Here is a 19,515-nt window from a genome sequence, read left to right on the forward strand (position 1 = left end):
GATGACTTAAGCCTTGCAGTCTGTTCCTTGTGTGGCAGAGGTCCTTATAACTTAAAGAAGGGAGAGACAAGGAACAGGTGATGTAAGAATATTCTAAGCTTTTAATTTATGATGTAGACTTAGCTACAATCCTGGAATGCGGCCAGATGTTTTTTTCTTCGTGGGAAGTATATTTGATGAAAAGAATTCTATGGCTACAAAATACTCATAAATGGAAATGCTTAGTAACTTAACGTTGAGGGAGGTACCACAGTTAGGTGGGGCCACCTGCTGGTAGCATGGGGTACTGCAACCCAGCCAGACTGCAGACTAAGAAGTCAGATCTCCCCATCAGGAAAAACCCAAGTGGAAGAGAAATCATGGTGGAGGGGACAGATGTAAGTAAGGGTTGTATGGATTGACAGCATACCAACAATGTCACGGTGAAGGCCGTGCCACAGGAATTCCAAGTGAAAAGGAAATCACCCCGTTTTGTCTTTTGGGGACTACAGTTTCCATTAGGAAAATAGCAATTGTATATTAAAATACCCAGTATGCCTTATTAGTACCCTCTCTTCACTCTGATTTTCAAGGTATTCCTTCAGACCTCGGCCCCCCCCCCCCAAGAATCAGAATACATCAACGGTTTTATAATGGAATGGCCAAGATTCACTTTTTAGAAATTTATTTCACTTGGCTGTTCGAACACATTTCTCTCCTCCTAAAAGCAAGAATTCTTCGGTTTAACTTTGTCACGCCCCACTTATTCTCAATTATATGGTATTCCTTATGCCATCTTTGCTACTGCTTTTTCTTTTCTACTTCTTTTTTTTCAATACCAAAATGCAGGCGTGTGGGAGATAGAAAAAAACAGCATAAAAGGAGGACACCCCAGAGCATTCTGATTACTGGCGGTTTTATTGAGTTAGTGGCACGTGGGACTTCTTCCCATGATCAGCGAACGCAGGCATTACAGCGTGGAGTCCAGAGGGAGGAAAGGCTGGGTGAAGGGACAGGAGGGCAAGGCCTGGTCACTTGGTGACGTGCAGGGCTCTCTCTAGGGGCCTATCGCTCATCTTGGGGGCAACTGAACTCAGACACCCCCATGTTTGGAGAGGCAATGTTCACATCTCATTTCTCCCTGAAAATAAAATGAAGGAAAATGGAAGGTGAGGGCTCGATATTCACTGACAGGCAGCAACCAATACTCAACTTCTCATCAACAAAGAAAGAACATCCTTCAAAGGAAAACTAAAACGTCCACTGATTTTTCTGCCTTCATCCCTGGGCTCTGGCTACTGGTGCCATCATTCCCAGGCTGGCTATGCTGCCCTGTTTCTGGCTCCTGCAGACCTGCTGGGCCCGGAAGAATGACAGGTAAGGCCTGCATACTCACCCGTTCTTTTGACGGTATTCCTGAAGGGCCTTCTCTGCCACAGTCTCCATAAATTTAGGATTGTTCCTGGAGACTTCCTCTGGGACCATCACAGCGATGGGGTCGGAATCAAAGAGCTTCACAACCACCTTAGTGAAGCCAGAGGGAACGTTGGAGTCAGAAGTCTGGGAGCTCACCTAGAAGGAAGAAAGGTAAGAGAAGGACTGAAAAACTGGTCCAGATGGACTCATTCTGCAACAAAAGCCAGGCAGAAATCTGGACAGTGGACCCCTTTTGCTTTTGACTGATTTTGACATCTGGACAACTCCGTGAACAGAAATGCCCAAGTTCAGAGACACTTGTCTGTAGGTACAAACATTGTCTGCAAATGACCAGCCTGTGGGGAGCCCCACAGAGACAAATGGGTCCTAAGCCACCATGTTTCCTTTGGGCAGCCACTGGCTGGGCCAGTGGCAGAAAAGGAATCGGGGGAAAAAAAAAAAACAAAAAAAAGGTTCCCAGCACTAGAGAGAAGCTTTCTATCCCTGGTAGAGAATAAGGCCCCAGTTCATGAGGCATCCAACATAGCAAGGCAGCTTCGTGGAAAGAGCACAGGCTTTCTGGCCAAGCACACGAGTTCAAACACCCAGGCGAGTCACCTACCGGTTATTAAACCTTGGGCGCGCTGTTGAGTCTCTCTCACTTTCCTCAATCGTAAAATGGGGTCACGACGGTCTACACCTCACGGGGTCATGAGGCTTCCGTGCAACCATGTGCATAAAAGCTCTTATGTTTCCTGCCATGTGACAAATGCTCGATGCAAAGCATAAGGGCTGCCTTTAATACCTTCATCCCATTTACTCCCAGGGAAGGCTCCCATCGCCTCCGGACCGTGTCCCGGGCCCCCGAGCTTCGGTGTGTGGCCAGGACATGACTCACCGTAGTGACCTGGAGATAGAATGGGTCTTCACTCTGAGTGAGATTAGCCAGCTGGGACACCCAGCTAAACTGCTCGTTCAGCTGCTTCAGCAGAGAGGACGTGTTGAACATCTTCTCCTGGTAGGACCGAAGCAGCTCGTCGTACAGCTTGCTGAACTTCTCTGCCATCTGCAGGGAGTTGTTAAGTTCCTGCCGCAGCAGCACCTGAGAGGGGTTGCTGGCAGAACAGTCTGCCCAGAGATGGGGGGGGGGGGGGGGACAAAAAAGGCAGAAATGTAAAGGGAAAGCTAAAAAAGGATAAAAACATGAATGGAAATCCGCCCTCGGAGCCAGGACCAAAAGCAGGGCTACTGTTAAGCCCCGAGCCACAAACCACGTGTTGTCAGTCTGCAACGTTAACAGGGCTCACCCCGGAATGTAAACCAGCACGCAGCTTCCTTCATCGATGAAGTCTTGCTCTGGAAAACAATGTCACCTGAACTAAACAGTGTCCTTAGAGACATCATTGATTTACCTTTGGGTGCAAGACCCTTATGCCTTTGGAAGACTGGTGACAAGCAGTGTGGACCACACTTTGAGAAGCACTGATCTCAGTCTCTGTGCTCAGACCCGGGCCTGCTCTTGCTGCCCTCGTCCCCGGATGGATCATTTCCGGAGCGAGGGCGGGGTTACTTACGGCTACCCTTTGTGGGGACCTACTCGGTACCAGACACGACATAAGTGCTTTAGATAGCCCCTGTCTCCGATAATCACATCTATTCTGCCTTTAAGTATTACCAGCGATGAAACTGAGGCCCGCAGAAGTAAATCAATTGCCTAAAAATCATAGAATGAATGATTCATGGGCTACTCAGAGTAGGCCCTTCCTACTCTGAGTCTATGGTTCTGGAAAATTCTCCGAGCCTGTCTTTGGAGCATATCTGCAGAGCTGGAAATCCAGTGCCAACAGTCAAAAGAGGCAAAAGAGCTGGCCAGGGTCCTCGGGGCACAAAGCATAGCAGCCTGGTGGCTGGGGGTCCCGGCTTGCCCATCTTGGTCCTTGAATACTCACTGCAAGTTTCAGATTGAGAAGAGCTGGCGACTACCCACTATCTCTTTACAAACTACTGATTTTCTTTCCCTAATTTTTTCAAAACTCCCCTAAGGAGGGTGCATCCCCTGACTTGGGGAAGACAGATCTTTGCACACTGCATTTAATATAAGTGATTACCATAGGTATTGCAACTTCAAAAATGTTAGGTGGGGCAAGAAATAAAAGCCAGGTTGAAAAGACAATACAATGAATAATCTTAACTCTTTCACCAGAGAAGAATTAAAAAATAAGGAAAGCCATTGAGAACCCAGACTGTCTGGAGCAGTGGATCTCAACTGGGGGCTCTGCTAACCCCCGGGGGATATTTGGCAAGGTCTGAAAATAGTTTTGGTGGTCAGGACTGGTGGGGAAGGGAGGCAACTGGTGCCCACTGGGGAGAGGCCAGGGGTGCTGCTAAACAGCCCACAGGGCACAGGACAGTGCCACACGACAAAAAACCATTTGGTGTGGATTGTCAGGAGTGCCAAAGTTGAGACCCCCTGGTCTAGAGTGTTTGGGCAGTGCGTGCTCATTTGGTTCAAGCACCTTCAGTAGGTGACTCTTTCTCAATGCAGAAGAGAAGGCAGTTTAGGTAAGCTGCAACCAGTGACCATTAACCTCAGTGCTGGGTCGGGGGGTGTCTGGGTGGCTCAGACGGTTGAGCATCCAACTCCTGATTTTGGCTCAGGACATGATTTCACGGTCGTGGGTTCGAGCTCTGAGTTGGGCTGTGCGCTGACACCGTGCAGCCTGCTTGGGATTCTCTCTGCCCCTTGTTCCACCCTCATGCTCTCTCTCTCTCTCTCTCTTTCAAAATAAATAAATCAACTTGAAAAAAAAAAACAATATCAGTGGTAGGGGTGCCAATTTGAGCCCTGGCATCTGTGGGTCTCTTCTTCTGGCCCTAAACAGGACTTTCTTGTGGCAAAGTACTATGTAATTTCTGCAACTCTAACTACGATATTTTTTTTTTTTTAATTTTTTTTTTTTTTCAACGTTTATTTATTTTGGGGACAGAGAGAGACAGAGCATGAACGGGGGAGGGGCAGAGAGAGAGGGAGACACAGAATCGGAAACAGGCTCCAGGCTCTGAGCCGTCAGCCCAGAGCCCGACGCGGGGCTCGAACTCACGGACCGCGAGATCGTGACCTGGCTGAAGTCGGACGCTTAGCCGACTGCGCCACCCAGGCGCCCCTCTAACTACGATATTTTATGGGAAAAGCCCGGGAGGCTTGGTTGAGTGATCATCTACACTTCATACATCAGCCTCTCACAGCACTTGTATTTATTTTGCAGTGGCTTCTAAAATTATAGGAGTGAGGCTAGGAACATTTAACTAGACTCTGAAGGCTTGCCCTGGCAAACCCAAACGTATTAAGAACAAAGCCACAAGATTGACCTGCAATGTACAAGGGGAACAATTAACTCTTTCTGAGCACAGACTATTGTGTGCCAGGAACCATTCTAGATGCTTTGACAGCTGTTACTCAAAGTAACAAGAAACTAGTCAATGAGCAGATCTAACAAAACTGAGGGCAACAGCTGAAGGGAAGTACAGTCGACCCTCAAATGTGTCCACAGTGTGGATTCTATACCAGGCAGTACTGTGATGTCGTTTTTCTCTTCTTTATGATTTTCTTTCTCTTCTTTCTTTTCGTTCTTTCTCTCTTTCTTTCTTTCCTCCTTTCTTCTTTCTTTCTTTCTTTCTTTCTTTCGTAAGAGAGAAAGCAAGAGTGCGGGCGGGAGTGGGGGAGGGGCAGAGACGGAGGAAGACAGAGAATCCGAAGTGGGCTCCTCGTTCAGACAGAGCCTGAGGCAGGGCTCGATCTTATGACTGTGAGATCATGGCCACCGGACACCCCCTCTTCTTTATGATTTTCTTAATCTCTTTCTTTCTAGCTTACTTGAAGAATACAGTACATAAGACACGTTGAATATGAACTACGTGTTAATAGACAGCTTACATTATCACCTCCTTTTACCCCCTCGTTGTTCAAGGGTCAATTATATTTCCTTTGCTTCGGGACCAACCACTACCGGTGACCCATGTGTTCTGGGGACAGAACACCAAACACTGGTTAAAAACACGTCCCAAACACCTAGCTCTCCAACATAAGGGTGTCCTATAATCTTAAGAAGTTACTCAACCATCCTGTGACTACGAGCTTTCACCTCTGTTAAGACAAGGACAATAACTGTACCTAACTCAGGATCATTCTGAGGAAGTGAGTAAATGTTTGCCAAGTGTTTATAGTGGTGCCAGCAGAACACACGGTAAGTGTTTGTTAACCAGAATACGTATTCTCTAAAGTTCCATCATCTGCAAGGGAAAATGAGGAGGTCTACCAGGCTGGGCCCTGGGGAAGAAGATAACTGGGGAAATCAAAGAATGCTGTCTCCTGATTTCAGGGACAGCCCTCCATCTTAACCCGTGTCTACAGATGAGGGGCCCAGGTGGAGCAGGGCCAAGGACTGTCCCCAGTGCCACAGCCAAAAGGCAGCAGAGTGGAATTTCAAGTCCCATGTGTCTGACCCCATAAAGGGAGCCCCAGTGAGGGACCAGGGACCCAGGGCTCCCCGACTCACCCACTGACAAGATCTCCTGGCACTTGTCACACTGGTCCTTCATCCTCAGGCACCCCGTGGAGTTGTGACGGATCTCCTTGCACACCATACGGTCTTGGTTGTCTTCTGGAGACACAGGAGGGAATGGGGAGTTATGCTGATGGCCCACACAGAGCAATATAGTGATGGCCACCCCGACCTCACTGAGCTTTCCACGCTCCCGTTTGCCCCCCTGAGATGCAGGTTGGAAAGTAGTCATCTGCCTGCAGACTGATCGGGGCTCCCCACAGAAGGACCAGGAGCTGGCTCCCAGGGCCTCGCCTCCCACCGTCTCTGGGGGATGAGACCCTCCCGCCGCCACACTGCCGTTAGCTCCACGGGCCTCTCTTTGGCATCAGAACCCATTTTTGCTTTGCATTTCATCTGGCTCATTTCTCTCCCCCTAGCCAGTCAGCAAGCCCCTTGAAGGCAGGAATGGGATCCTCCTTTGAGCTGCCTTATAACACAGGGCTCCCCCCATTGCGGATATGCAGTAGATGCTGTTCAATTCAAGGTGCTTCTGTATTTCCAGACCATTTCAAGCCAACACACTGCAGCATTTAGGAGATGGTGTTGGCCAACTACGTCTATTAGTTCAACGAAGGAAATCAGTTCTAAATATATTGACTTTTCATGTCCATATTAGACTTCATTCCCTGAAAAAATATTCACTGCATGCTCATTCTTCATCAAGGCCCCAAGGTTATAGCCATGAATGGTTTTCTAAACTGTAATATGGACTCATTATATAATTGGTCACCAATATATGCATGGCATCCACATAAAGCCACCTGTGTTCCCGAGAGAAAGGCTGTCTGGTTCTCTCGAATGGACTAATCAATGTCATGACCACCAGTTGCTGGGAGGGGCATGGTAAACTTGGAAAGAACAAGGTTCCAAGTCTGGCAGGGCTAAGTTTGACCAGGTCATACTTTTCCGGCTGTGAATACTTGGACACACTCCTTTACTGTCATAATTTTCTCCTCCTTAAATGGGGATAATACCATTCATGGAGTTGCTGGGGGAAATAGAGACGACACACACCAGGATGCCAGCAATGTTCTTAGACTCTACTGAGCTTCTCAATAACCTGCTAGTTCCCATCCCTTAGGAAGAATGAGACATTTTTTCACCTTCTGTGAATTCCATCGGAAAGTGGTAGGGAATTCTCTGGAGGTTGACGTCCATGGCCTGTTGAGCCTGGTGTATCATATCGAAGAAGGGTTGAAACATGTCGTGGAAGTTCAAGGGTTGGAATGCAGGGAAAGGCATTACGTTCCGGGCGAAGCGGGACTTGGGATTGAAGAAGAAAGGCCTCCTCTGTAATGAGCTGAAGGGTGAGTAGTGGTAAGTATCCTGGGGCTCACGGGTGAAGAATCTGTCCTGGAAAAGCTCGTCCATAATGCTAGATGCCCGGTTGAAGCTGTCCTGCATGACGTCCAGGGCGTGGGTCTGCTGCCGGTCGTTCTCCAGCAGGGAGTCGATGCGGTCGCCATTAATCCAGAAGTAGAAGGGAGAACTCTGGTTCAGGAACTCCTCAAGCTGTAACAGGCAAAATGGGCAAGTTAGGAGAAGGTTGCTAAGGTCCCAGCCGCCTCCTGGCCTCCTGTTTGTTGAGAAGAGCCGATCCTGACCCCTCACTGCCCTTGGGTCTCCTCAATCATAGCACGTGACCAAAGGTCCTGCTGGGACTGGCTCCCTGGCCCCCCAACTGGGGGGCCAATGCCCTTCCATTCTACCTGCCCAACGGGGAAGAATTTAGGAAGGCCTCTGAGGCCATGAGATGCACAGACCCCCGTCACCTGAGACTAGTCTCTTCTTTGACCACGAAGGATCCCACACCCCTGCTCAGCCAAGGGCCAACTGACAGCCTTCAGTTCAGGAGCTCCAACCAGGCGAGGCCCTCAGGGGAGGATGAGATCAATATTCATGTGCCAAAGTTCTTAACTCCTTCTGCCTAAGCGGGCACAAGGATCTACTGTACCACAAAGCTGTTACATTACCTAGCTAATAATTTCTAGAGAAGAACCTTCTAACAGATGGCCAATACCTGGCACATGTGCGGTCCATGACTTCACATTTGTGCACTCATAGCAACTGATGATGGGCGCTCCGGGGCCCCAGTGCCGCCGTAGCCCGGACTGATTAGTTGCATCAGGGCTTGTGAAAGGAAGCTGTGATGTTGTGATTTATAGTAAGAAATGTATATTTGGTCTTCGTGGGGCTCCTAAAGCCCTTAGAATTTCCTTCCAGGAGAGCAATAAAGGTCTTTTGTTATGTTAATGAGGCGGCTTTTGGAAAGCACCTAAGGATGGGGGCTGGTGGCCAGAGGAATGAACCCGGATGAGAACAATTAGAAGGTGGAAGTTTTAATCCCACCTCCTGATGCTGGGGGGGGGGGGGGGGGGGGGGCGGAGCAGGGAGGGTCTGGAGGTTGAATCCATCCGAAATGGCCAATGATTTTATCAATCATGACCACAGAAGGAAGATTCCATAAAAATCCCAAAAGGATGGGCTTGAGGAGCCTCTGGGTCGGTGTACATGCGAAAACACTGGAGAGGGGCGCCCTCTCACAGGGCATGTTAGCTCCCCACCCTTTCCCCACACCTTGCCCTATGCATCTCTTCTGTTTTTTCTGAGTTATAGCCTTTTATCAGAAACCAATAACCTAGTAAGCCAATTGTGTCTCTGAGCTGTGAGCTGCTCTGACAAATTAATTGAACCCAAGGAGCGGATTGTGGGAACCTCCACTCTGTAGCCAGTCGGACAGAAGCACAGGAGACAAGCCAGGCTTGGGATGGGCGGCTGAAACTAGGGGGTGGGGAGGACGGTCCTGTGGGCCTGAGCCCTTACCCTGTGGGATCTAATGCTGCCTCCCAGGTGGACAGTGTCAGAATGGAGCTGAATCGTAGGCTGCTGTGGGGGAATTGCTTGGCGTGAGGAACACCCCCCGCGCGTCGGAACTGGGTGTAGGACCATAGAAGCATATTTCACTCAGTTCTCCACACACCTCCCCAACCCCCCCCCCCCCCCCCCCCCCCCCCCACTCAGAGCCTAGCTGTCCTCAGCGGCGCGTCCCCTTTCACCTGTTGGCCAACCAGGCCTGAGCCGCTTCTGCAGACGCGAGCGTAGAACTTCATGCAGGTCTGTTTCAGGCACGGCTTACACTCCTCCCAGAGGGCCATCATGGTGTCATTGCACACCCCCTGGGACGCCTTCAGCTTCATTTCAGAGTCCTTGGTATCACTTAGGGCATCCTACAGGGGGACACGAGGCCAGGTTAGCCACGCGGAAACCACAGGCTTCACGCTTTCCAAGGGCGCACGGCGATGCCTGGCCCTCCACCACTCAGGCGGGTCTTTCCAGGGCTGGCCACACAGCGTGCTTATTTCCTCCTCTGGCTCCTATATCCCTCACTCGCCTGGATTTCCCTCCCCACCCAGCTCTAAATACCTTCCCAACTTCAAGACCCCACTCTTCCTTACAGTTTTGTCCAGCCACTAGAACCCGTGTGGGTATCCCCTTCCTCTGATGCTGCACTTAGTCTCAACCCCAGGATTTACCGCTCCCTTATACCCAATTTTCTCTTCTCCACTTTTGGGGTTTAAATGTTGTCTTCCAAAGCTTCCACCGATGTCCTGAATCTTATTTGTCTATTGCAGCCACAGTCCCTGGCATGCAATGAGAATAAGCAAGCTTTCTTGATCAAAGTCACTGGGCGTCTGGGTGGCTCAGTCAGTTAAGGGTCCGACTTCCACTCAGGTCATGATCTCACAGCTTGTGAGTACAAGCCCTGCCTTGGGCTCTGTGCTGACAGCTCAGAGCCTGAAGCCTGTTTCAGATTCTATCTCTGTTTGTCTCTGCTCCTCCCCTGCTCTCTCTTTCTCTTTCAAATATAAATAAACATTAAGAAAAAAATTAAGGTGGCTCAATGAGTTAAGCATCAGACTCTTGGTTTCAGGTCAGGTCATGATCTCACAGATGGTGAGTTCGAGCCCTGCATTGGGCTCTGTGCTACTTGGGATTCTCTCTCTCTGCCCCTCCCCTGATTGCTCTCTCTCTCTCTCTCTTCCTCAAAGTAAATAAATAGCCTTAAAATTTTTTTTCTTAATTAAAAGTTAAAGTCACAACAACTACCAAAACTCTCTCGTACATCCATGTCACTTGGTCCAATAATTCTATAAGAATCCATCCCAAAGAATTCCTGCCATAAAGGGAAAATCCCTATGCATGAAGATATTTGTTACAGTATTCATTTATGGCAGAAAAAAAATACTGGAATCAATCCGGATGCTTAAAACTAGAAGGCCAGTGAAGCAAATTGTGGTCCACCCAGAGGCTGGACAAGTAGTTTGGCAGGGGTGTTCGTAGTTAAGTTTTAAATAGCATAACAAGCACTTTTCCATGTTAACAAACCGTGATTTTGAGTATAGCGGCTGTCAAAAGAATATAAAGGGGAAAATGTAGTAAAAAACGAATCACATGTTAACAGTCCTCAGGTAAGAGGGTTATGGAAAACTTTTCCTCTTCCACTTTTCTATATTAAAGTCTCAACAAATGAATGCATTAACACTTCCAAGAAGAATGAAGTAGACCATCCGCACCGCAAAGCAAATCTACACTGTGAAGAGCTGACCAGGAAGACGCGGACTTCCAAGAGATCCCTCCTCTGTTCCAGGTCCCCTGCACCCCTGGTACCCTGCTGCTGCTGGAAAGGCCACCATACCTCTTACCAAGCCCATTCACAACCATCGACTGCCCTGCCCACTTCCTCTCTTTCCCGTTCACATACTGAAGAACTAAGAAGCAATGTAGTCTTGGGGCGCCTGGGTGGCTCAGTTGGTTGAGCGTCCAACTTCAGCTCAGGTCATGATCTCACAGTTTGTGGGTTTGAGCCCCTCGTCGGGCTCTGTGCTGACGCCTCAGAGCCTGGAGCCTGCTTCAGATTCTGTGTGTGCGTGTCTCTCTCTCTACCCCTCCCCTGCTCACGCTCTGTCTCTGTCTCTCAAAAACAGATAAATGTAAAAAAATAAAATAAAAAATAAAAATAAGTAATGTAGTCTTTTCTTGAACTTGATGTGCTTTTATCACAGAATCTGGATTGTAGAATATCCAACTGTGATCATGACCACAAAAACTCCAGAACAAGACTTGCCTGCCACCTCTACATGAGCTACTTGAGGATTCTCATAAAATGGTGAGAAAAAAAACCACTGAGGCCAAGGAAGCGCACGAAGTGTCAAAAGAAAGAGCTGCCTCCAGGCCAGCATTTCCTGAAGCAGCTTCCATGGAATTGTGCTAAAAGCTATCAGGGGGAGAAAAAAGGATGCTCTGATCAATTCCATTTGGAAAACAAAGGGTTAAGTGAAATTACACAAACTTCTTCGCTGCAGAACTTCTCAGAGCCTTTATTTTATGTATTTAGTTATTCTTTATTATCTTTTTTTTTTTTTTTTTTTTTAGCTTTTAAAAGTTTAAAAAAAATTTTCTAGGGAGAGAGCACATGAGCAGGGGAGAGGGGCAGAGGGAGAGAGAGAGAGACTCTTAAGCCTGATGTGGGCTCACAACTGTGAGATCATGACCTGAGCCAAAATCGAGTCAGATGCTTAACAGACTGTGCCAACCAGGTGACCCCTCAGAGCCTTTAAAATGCTTTACCATGGGGGCTCTGGGTGGCTCAGTCGCTTAAGCGTCCGATTTCAGCTCAGGTCATGATCTCACAGTTCGTGGGTTTGAGCCCTGCGTCGGGCTCTGTGCTGACAGCTCAGAGCCTGGAGCCTGCTTTGGATTCTGTGTTTCCCTCTCTCTCTGCTCCTCCCCCACTCATGCTCTGTCTCTCTCTCAAAAATAAATAAACATTAAAAAAAAATTTTTTTAAATGCTTTACTATGCATTATGGGTCATGAAGGTAGCAGGTGACCCCGTCTTAGCATTTCGTTCATTAGGGGGAGGGAGGCAATGGGAGTAGGTTTTTACGGTACACTTAAGGAGACTATTGATTTTTAAAATAAGTTGTTTATTGCATTGTGGTGTTTTAGTTTTGTTGAGTCATTAAGCACAGTCTAGACCCGCTATTTTCACTATTGGACTTAGGTGTCTCTTCATGAAATAGTCAGAACTCTAGGAAGCTGGGGGGCAATATGGGTGTGTGCCTGCCTTAACCCCAAAGGTATTGTCCCTACTAGATAAGCTTCCTGCCGGCAGGGCCCCATCCCCCTCCTGACCTGGGACACACCTTATCCAAAGCCTAAAAGCCTTGGAGCTTGCATAGTCAGGGTTTAGAAAAATCTATTGAAGTGAATCCTGGCATCATCAGGCCCTGCGCCAGGCTGGTAAAAAAAAAAAAAAACAGATCCAAGATCTCACCCCTTGAAGCTTTCAAAAGCAAAGAAACTCTCCCTATTTATTAACTGCAGCCCCAGCATCAGCTGACACCGGCCTGGAAGGGCTGAGGGTCACCCTGGCAACCCAGCAGGGCCCCACAGGAGCCCGGGCCACCCCTCCTCTCTAGCAGGGGCGAGCCAAGGAGGAGGGTGCGGTCACCTGGCTGTCCTCACCTCTTTCTTCTTCTTGGCTTCTTCTAAGTTGCTGAGCAGGGATTTGCGCTCTTCGTTTGTCTGTTCTATCAGAGTCTTTATCTGTTTCACGCCCTTGAGGGCGTTTTTAATTTCCTTGTTAATGTACTTACTCCCCTCGGTGGACATTTCTGCAAGAGAAGAGTCGGGAGGTAGAGGGAGGAGAGAGGACGAGACTGCGGAGGTGATGGGGCATGTAACCCTAGAACCAGCTGGAAAGGTCGGGAAGGCCAGCTGGGTGTAGGAGCTGCCGGGGCTGGCAGTGCCCACCCTGGCAGGCAGCCTTTGGGCCCCAGCTTTGCCCTGACACGGGTTCCCATCCCAGGGCTTACTGTGGACCCAGGGCCCACGTAGCGACTACACCAGCGGCTCAGGAACACAGCCCCCTGGAGCGGGCACTCCCCAGAGGAGGGACAGCAAGCAGCACCACGCCACTACGCCCCTGCGGCTCTAGAGAACCAGCCTGCCCAGCTGCAGACGAAAACTTTCAAGGAAAACAAAAAATCCCGGAAATGTGACTGTTTAAGCACCAAAAGGTAAAATATTATCTTGGATACAAGTGTTTCTGGAATTCGGCTTAGCCGCACATCTGAACTTCTTTATTCCACGGTTCCAGGTGATGGGGGACACAAAGATGAACGAATGGCACCGTTCTGCGAGGAGACTGCGATCAAGACACAACACCGCGTGACAAAGGCAATGAGACAGTGTCCCGAAGAGCAGAAGGAGTAACAGCTAAGGCTTTTCTGGCGGTTATCCTGGGCCGGACACTGAGTTCGGCCACTTCACGCGCCTTTTATTTAATACTCTCTGTGCTGGCGTCGTGCCCACTGCATACATGAGGAAAAGGAAGCACAGTGAGGTCAGATACCTACCCCAGGTTATACAGCTAGGGAGTCACAGAGGTATCAGATGCATACCCAAGTCCGATCTCAAAGTCTGAGTTTTCAACTACTACCTGCAGAGAAGCAGTCAGCTTGCAGAACAAGGGTGGGGAGGAGGGAGGACAGGTTTCAGGAAAGGCCTGGCGGAGGAGGGGACCCCCGGCTGGGCTCTGAAGGAGGACATTTCTCCCTTCCTGGATATGGAGCATTGAGATACTAGGTGGACTGGTATCAGATACATACAGCAGGCGCCATGGAAACTCAGAAATGGAAACTCACAAGGCGCAAATGATCCAGGCTTCATAGACCTTTGTGGACAAGGTGGGGGCACAAGACAAGCGGACTGGTGAGGGAACAGCCCAAAAGGAATACAGCAGCATCCAGTGCTTTCTGAGCACTTAAGATACACCTGAAAAACGTCTAGGAGTCACCTGACCACAAAGAACCTAGGCCAGGCAGCTTGGAGAGACGAGGCTCCGGAGAGGCCGGCCCGAGCCAAGCAGACCTGACGCACAGGAGAAAACGGTCTTTACCACGTGGGGCCCTGACAGTGAGGAAGTGTGGCCGAGGGGAACCCCTGCTCCACTTACCCTGGAGCTCTGCGTCTGAGACTGCCTTGTCTCCCAGAACCCGTCCATTCTCACAGGTCAGCAGCAGCCCCACCAACAGTAGGAGAGTCTTCATTGCGCCCGGCTCTCCAATTCTGGAATCCCAACAGGCCTCTGTTTGTAGAGAACAGGAGACTGTCATGGTAACAGCTAGACAGCCTGCTGGTTTCCGGCCCAGCCTGCAGCCTACAGCGGCTTCCCTGGAGCCCTGCCCTCAGCCAGCCCCTGAGCTGGCAATGCTGTGTTTTTATCCCTGGGGAAATTGGGAGAAAAGATCAGTCTTGCCCCCGGACACCTTCAAAAGAAAGCAGAGGTGGTGGGTACATGGAGGAGCCATAGGAGAAGCAGCCTAAGGCAGAAGAAAGGAGAACTCTGGAGTCAGAGCCCTGGGCTCAGGTCCAGCACTTCCCCTCCTCCCCACCCTCCTCCTCCTCCTCCTCCTCCTCCCCCTCCTCCTCCCCCTGAATCGCTGACTAAGACTGGACACTGCTTTCTGCATCCAGAAAGGACGTCTATCTGATGATACCTGCTCATATCAAATAAACCCTCAAAACACCTCTCTGGGATGACTCACCCGGCCTTCTCCGTCCCCACCCCTAATGCCCTAACATGGGGATGGCCTCCCAGAGCTCAGCAGCCCCCCTGCTGTGTGCACCACTAATCCTGCCCACAGGCATCACCAGTCAATCACAACACCTTTTTCTCCACTGAGCCTTAACACCACCTAAAACTGCTTTTTAAGACTCAGAGGCAGTGACAGCCAACCCTTTGGGTCGGCAAAGGACAATAAATCCCATTTGCCATCCCTGGCATGAGACCTGAGCCAGGCGGCATAGATTTGGGGTATAAATACAGGAGAGCAGAGGGTGGGGCAATTGTGCTCAGAGAGGGGAGAGGAGGAGACAGAGAGAGAGAGAGAGAGAGAGAGAGAGAGGGGCAAAGTCAAGGGGTTAAAGGTGGACCCCCTGCCTCCCCAGGAGAAGTTCCCTCTGGATGGACATGTGCCTCGGCCCTGCCAGGTCTCTTTCACAGGGCTGTTCCCTTTAAGCCCACAGTAGGGTGCCCTGCCAAGGTGCCCCTGCCACCACTCAGCTGACTGCTCAGAGCCCAGGACAGCCCAGTCTTACACAATGGACCCTTTCCCAGAAGCTGAAGTTGTTGCCTAAAACAGAACCCCCCTCCCCAGCAGCCCGTCTTCTGGCCTCCCCCTCCCACTGCTTATCTGAACTCACTCATTTCCCATAACAGAGCAGGGAGGTGGGGTTGCCCCCCTTCCTGAAATCGTGAACATCTACAAACTGCCTTCAGCTCAGCAGGCCCGTATGGACACTTGGTAGCACATTAATAAAGAAAGCCTCTCCCAGAAAGTAATTAGTAAAACAGCCAAGCTGTGGTTCCTCCACTGGCCACACAGAGCAAAGGAGCAGCGTGGGAGAAGAGAGTGGGTCATTGCCTTCCCCAAAGACAGGGTGGGTGGCTGAGTCGGGGTGCTATTTCAGGCCTGCCAGAAGGCCCAGGGCTCCAGGGCTCTGCCCTAGCTGCTCACTGAGGCCTGAAACACCTCAGAAAGAAACAGAGCTTTTGTTAGGCCAGAGAGAGAAAGCCAGCAAGAACACCTCTTCGGAAGAGGCCCCTGGATACTTCTCAGAAATTCATACAAGAGCCTCAAAAATAGGTTTGGACCAGAAGAGCACTGAATGAGGAGTCCAGAAACCCAGCAGCCAGTACAGAGACTCCCATCAGGAGCCTGGAGTCCACTGGGGGGCCAGCAAGTCCTGAGCTGAGAAAAAGATCAGTCTCCTGCCCCATCGCTCCATCTCAACTGGGGGGGGGGGGGGCGGGGGGAGAGGGGAAGCAGGACCCTGAGACGAGATAGGGGCTCCCCAAGGTTGGCAGCAGGCTGGCCACCCCAGGATGAGAACCCAAGCCCTCCCAGCCTGCAGCCCAGTGTTCTTTCCTTGACACTAAGTCAATTAAATCTGAGCCTTAAGTGTCCTCATCTGTAAAACGTCCCCAACAAGGACCTCAGAGATGGGACTGTGTTCTGTAAATACTGGGGTCTTATATAATCATAGTAAATTCGGACGATGTCGAAATCTGACCCAGGACCAATTGTGGGCTTTAGCAATATCTATCGGGGAAGTGGGGGGAGGTGGCATGTTTGGAGAGGGTCAGAGGGACTGAAACGGGCACCCGTGGTCCCTCCTTGTGTGGCTTTGCTATTAATGCAATGATCAGCTCCTTTACAGTACCTATGAAGCAGCCTGAGGTGGGGGGGGGGGCTGGGCGGCGCCGGGGGGGGGGGGGGGGGAGGGTGTCTCATTATCATGCTGACGCTGATTCAGAATGTGAGATTGATACCACTAGTTCAAGGATGGCACTGGAAAGGGGGCTGGACAGGGAACTGCTTGCCCTCAGACTGCCTGCGACTGTCCTGGGGGCCTGGCTACCGGTTGCTCTGATTGGACAAGCCCAGCCAAGGCCCTCCTTTTCCCCACAGCCCCCAGGCAGGCTCTTTCTCCCAAGGAGGCTTAACCCTAGGAGAGGGAGCCGCTGGAAGGACACAGGCACCTACACAAAGTGGTCACGCAGCTAGTGAGCTGCACGGTTTTTAAAGCCCGAGGCCCAAGCTCGTATCGAACCTCCTCCCCAAATGTAGAAACTAAAGGAGAAGGAAAAATAATACACCTGAAATTTACACCATCCAGAGGCAAATACTAGCACTGTGGTATATTTCCTTTTATTTTCTATGGATTTGTATACAATTAGATCCCTTAACACCCACTACCTCCAAAGAGTCTTTAAAAGCACCCTTTTGTGGCTGTGTAACAGTCCATTTTCTGGTGTACTCTTATTTCACACGGTGGGGCATTTAAATTGTATGTAGTTTCACGCTGTTATTATAATGAACACTCCTGCCAGTATCCTTTCATTGTATCTGTACTTATTCTTAAATTCTTAACCTCTCTCTTTTAAAATCATCATCATCATCATCCTCAGCAGCAGCTTTTTTTTTCTTTTTTCCTTTTTTTTTTTTTTTTAGGTCCAGAAATTCTGGAAGATCAAGGCTTCAGTTCTAATCCCGATTCTGACACCTACTTGCTGTTTATCTTGGGAGACGGTCCTAAACCTCTCCAGGCCTCAGATTATCATCTATAAAATGAGACAGTTGGATCAGACGTCTGGGGTCTGATGGAGTATGCCTGACTTTTCTCTGATGCATCCTGGTGCGTTAGGAAGCAGAAAGAGTGGGATTTAAGTGGTTGCAACATGTACTTAAAATCAAAACATAAACACACTATGGAGACAACTAGAGAATTCTCGGGAGCAAACAGGATGCTTCAAGCTGGCTAGCTGACAATCATCACTGGAGATCAGTACCTGTACAAGGAAGATGCTGCAGGCAGGCCCTTTGCGGGCACCCGGCTCCGCCACTCACTAGTCTGGGCCACCGGCTTTAGGCATTAGTTCTCCAAGTCTTTTTCTCCCCATCTTTGCAGGAGGGTCATTACACCTGTCCTATTTAGCCCATCCAATTGTGGCTGGCGCTGGCGAGCTCCGGAGCTCCGGAGCTCCGGAGTCCCGGCCCTTGCGCCACCCCCAGCAATTCCGCCTCCGGCTCGGCGGCCTAGTGATGAGGCTCGGACCACCTCCCTTCCCCGGTTTCCCGACTCCATCCAAAGCGCGGCTGTGACAGCCTTGTGAGTACCAGCGATCTTCCCGTCCTCGCCTGGGTGCCACCCCCGCCCTCCCGTGGGTCCCGATGGGGCTCTGCCCCGGGTAGGCGAGGAGGTGGGGACATCTCACCGGTCAGCGGCGCCCGGCCACGGTGCGCTGCTCCTGGCGACGCGTGCTGAGCACCGCGAGGCGCGCGTATTTATAGCGCTCAGCCTCGTATACACCCCCTTTGGGGCTGGCTGCAAACCTGCATGACTCACGCCCAAAGAACGCCGTGGAATTCACCGGGAGCTTTCTGGAAGCTGGCGCCAGAGGGGATGCGGAGGTGGGGGGTGGGGGAGTGCTCCGGTACAGCACCCGGCGGGGGGCGCGTAGGGTGGAGGGGAGGGGAGGCAGGGCATCTGCACAGCGAAAGGCCAGACAGACGCTCCGTGCCGCCGAGCACCGCTCCCCAGGGGGTCGGAGGGAGGGGCTCAGAGTTGGAAGACGGTGCCCCCAGGAGGGGAGAGCTTGAGATAACATAAGGCCGCTGGGCGAACCCTCCACAGGGTTCCAGGGGTGCACTGCGCTCCTGAGCGGTTCCCAGTCCAAAATAAAATCTCACGGCTCTTTTCACATTGAACGTGAGCCATTCCTCTTGTTCCAGAAGAAGCATCAGAAATAATGCGGGTGGGATGGGGAGGGTATTGTGCTAGAGAAGAGCACCTAGGAGGAAAGAAACGATTTCTCCAACCCCACAGTGACCAACTCCACCCAACTCCCCCCAACTCCACCACAGTGACCCCGGTGGTCCTTTGGCAGACCTGCCGGCCAGGAGGAAGAAGAAATGTGTTTTTAGCCATGAGCAGAGCGCTCATTTGGGGAACCAAGTCCCCCTGAACCTTAAGCAAATTATTGTCCCCATCGACTTGGGGCCCCGACAAGCAGGGTGGGCTCCATGGGGTGGGACTCGGCAGCCCCAAGCTTGGTTTGGTGGCCATGGCTGCAGTCTTGAAATTCCTCATTGATGTTAAGGGGCCCCAAATTTTCGTCTTGCATCTGGCCTTGCAAATGACGTGCGGTCCTGTTTGCAAGGGGGCTCACTCAGTTCCATCTGTCTCAGTTCCGTCTGCTGACAGGAGCTGACTTCTAGACTCCCTTTGGCAGGGGGGCTTTGATGTGAAAGAGAGATGGGAGCCTTCACACGACCCCCTGCCACGGAGGGCACCAACCCAGACACCCCTCAGATATAGGTACTGCTTGGGAAAGAAACAGAGCCACCCACTCTGGAACCCCAGGACATTTGCACACCAGGTGAAAAGTCCAGCTGCCTGAAGGTGGTTCTCACACTGACAGGGGAAGAAGGGTAGGCAGAGAGGGATTAGGCAGCCTGCTTTGGGTGGCCGACTTTGAAAACCATCTGAGATGCAAGGGTTTAGGGGAGAACTGTATGGAAGGGGGCTGGGTTTTCTGCTCCCAACTTCAGAGATACAGCTTGAGGCTCAGTTCCTGATTTCCCAAGGTTCAGGGACGACTAGCTAGGACCCCACCCCTTTTCAGGAGGGAGCATGGATGAAGCTTCTAGGCCTGTGAAAAACTGGAGACACTGGAGCTGGGTGCATGGATTTCTGACTACAGTCTCAGCTCTGCCCAAAGGTGCTGGGTAACCTTGGACCACCACTTGGGCCTTTGGGCCTCAGTTTCTCCCAACAGGACAATGAAGAATCTGCTATGTGTCATCTCTAAGGTCCCACTCAACCTAACCTGAGACAATACCAAGTGTGGAAAGATCAGCCGAGAAGAAAAAAAGAAAAATCCAGTG

At 50.7% G+C, this 19,515-nt stretch overlaps 1 protein-coding gene across 1 annotated transcript; it reads right to left on the reverse strand.

Annotated features, from left to right (window-relative positions):
• Positions 1-878: 878 nt before the first annotated feature.
• Positions 879-17,974, reverse strand: CLU (clusterin). Its single transcript, XM_045461257.1, has 9 exons — positions 17,844-17,974; positions 14,019-14,150; positions 12,527-12,675; positions 9,056-9,226; positions 7,103-7,511; positions 5,952-6,056; positions 2,294-2,523; positions 1,376-1,551; positions 879-1,120 (listed from the first exon to the last, which is right to left on the reverse strand). The coding sequence occupies exons 2-9, from the start codon at positions 14,110-14,112 to the stop codon at positions 1,111-1,113; spliced, it is 1,344 nt and encodes a 447-aa protein (XP_045317213.1). The 5' UTR covers positions 14,113-14,150; positions 17,844-17,974; the 3' UTR covers positions 879-1,110.
• Positions 17,975-19,515: the final 1,541 nt, after the last annotated feature.

Source organism: Leopardus geoffroyi, chromosome B1, assembly GCF_018350155.1.
Source record: "Leopardus geoffroyi isolate Oge1 chromosome B1, O.geoffroyi_Oge1_pat1.0, whole genome shotgun sequence".
NCBI classification, from domain to species: Eukaryota; Metazoa; Chordata; class Mammalia; order Carnivora; family Felidae; genus Leopardus; species Leopardus geoffroyi.

Bases quoted from the DNA above. Each gene is read 5' to 3' on its own strand.
- CLU (XM_045461257.1), bottom strand. From the start codon at position 14,112: ATGAAGACTCTCCTACTGTTGGTGGGGCTGCTGCTGACCTGTGAGAAT. The intron at 9,227-12,526 runs GTGAGGACAGCC...GTCCCCCTGTAG, and splicing joins AAGCCAAGAAGAAGAAAGAG to GATGCCCTAAGTGATACCAA. The intron at 6,057-7,102 runs GTGAAAAAATGT...CTGTGTCTCCAG, and splicing joins TCCGATGGAATTCACAGAAG to AAGACAACCAAGACCGTATG.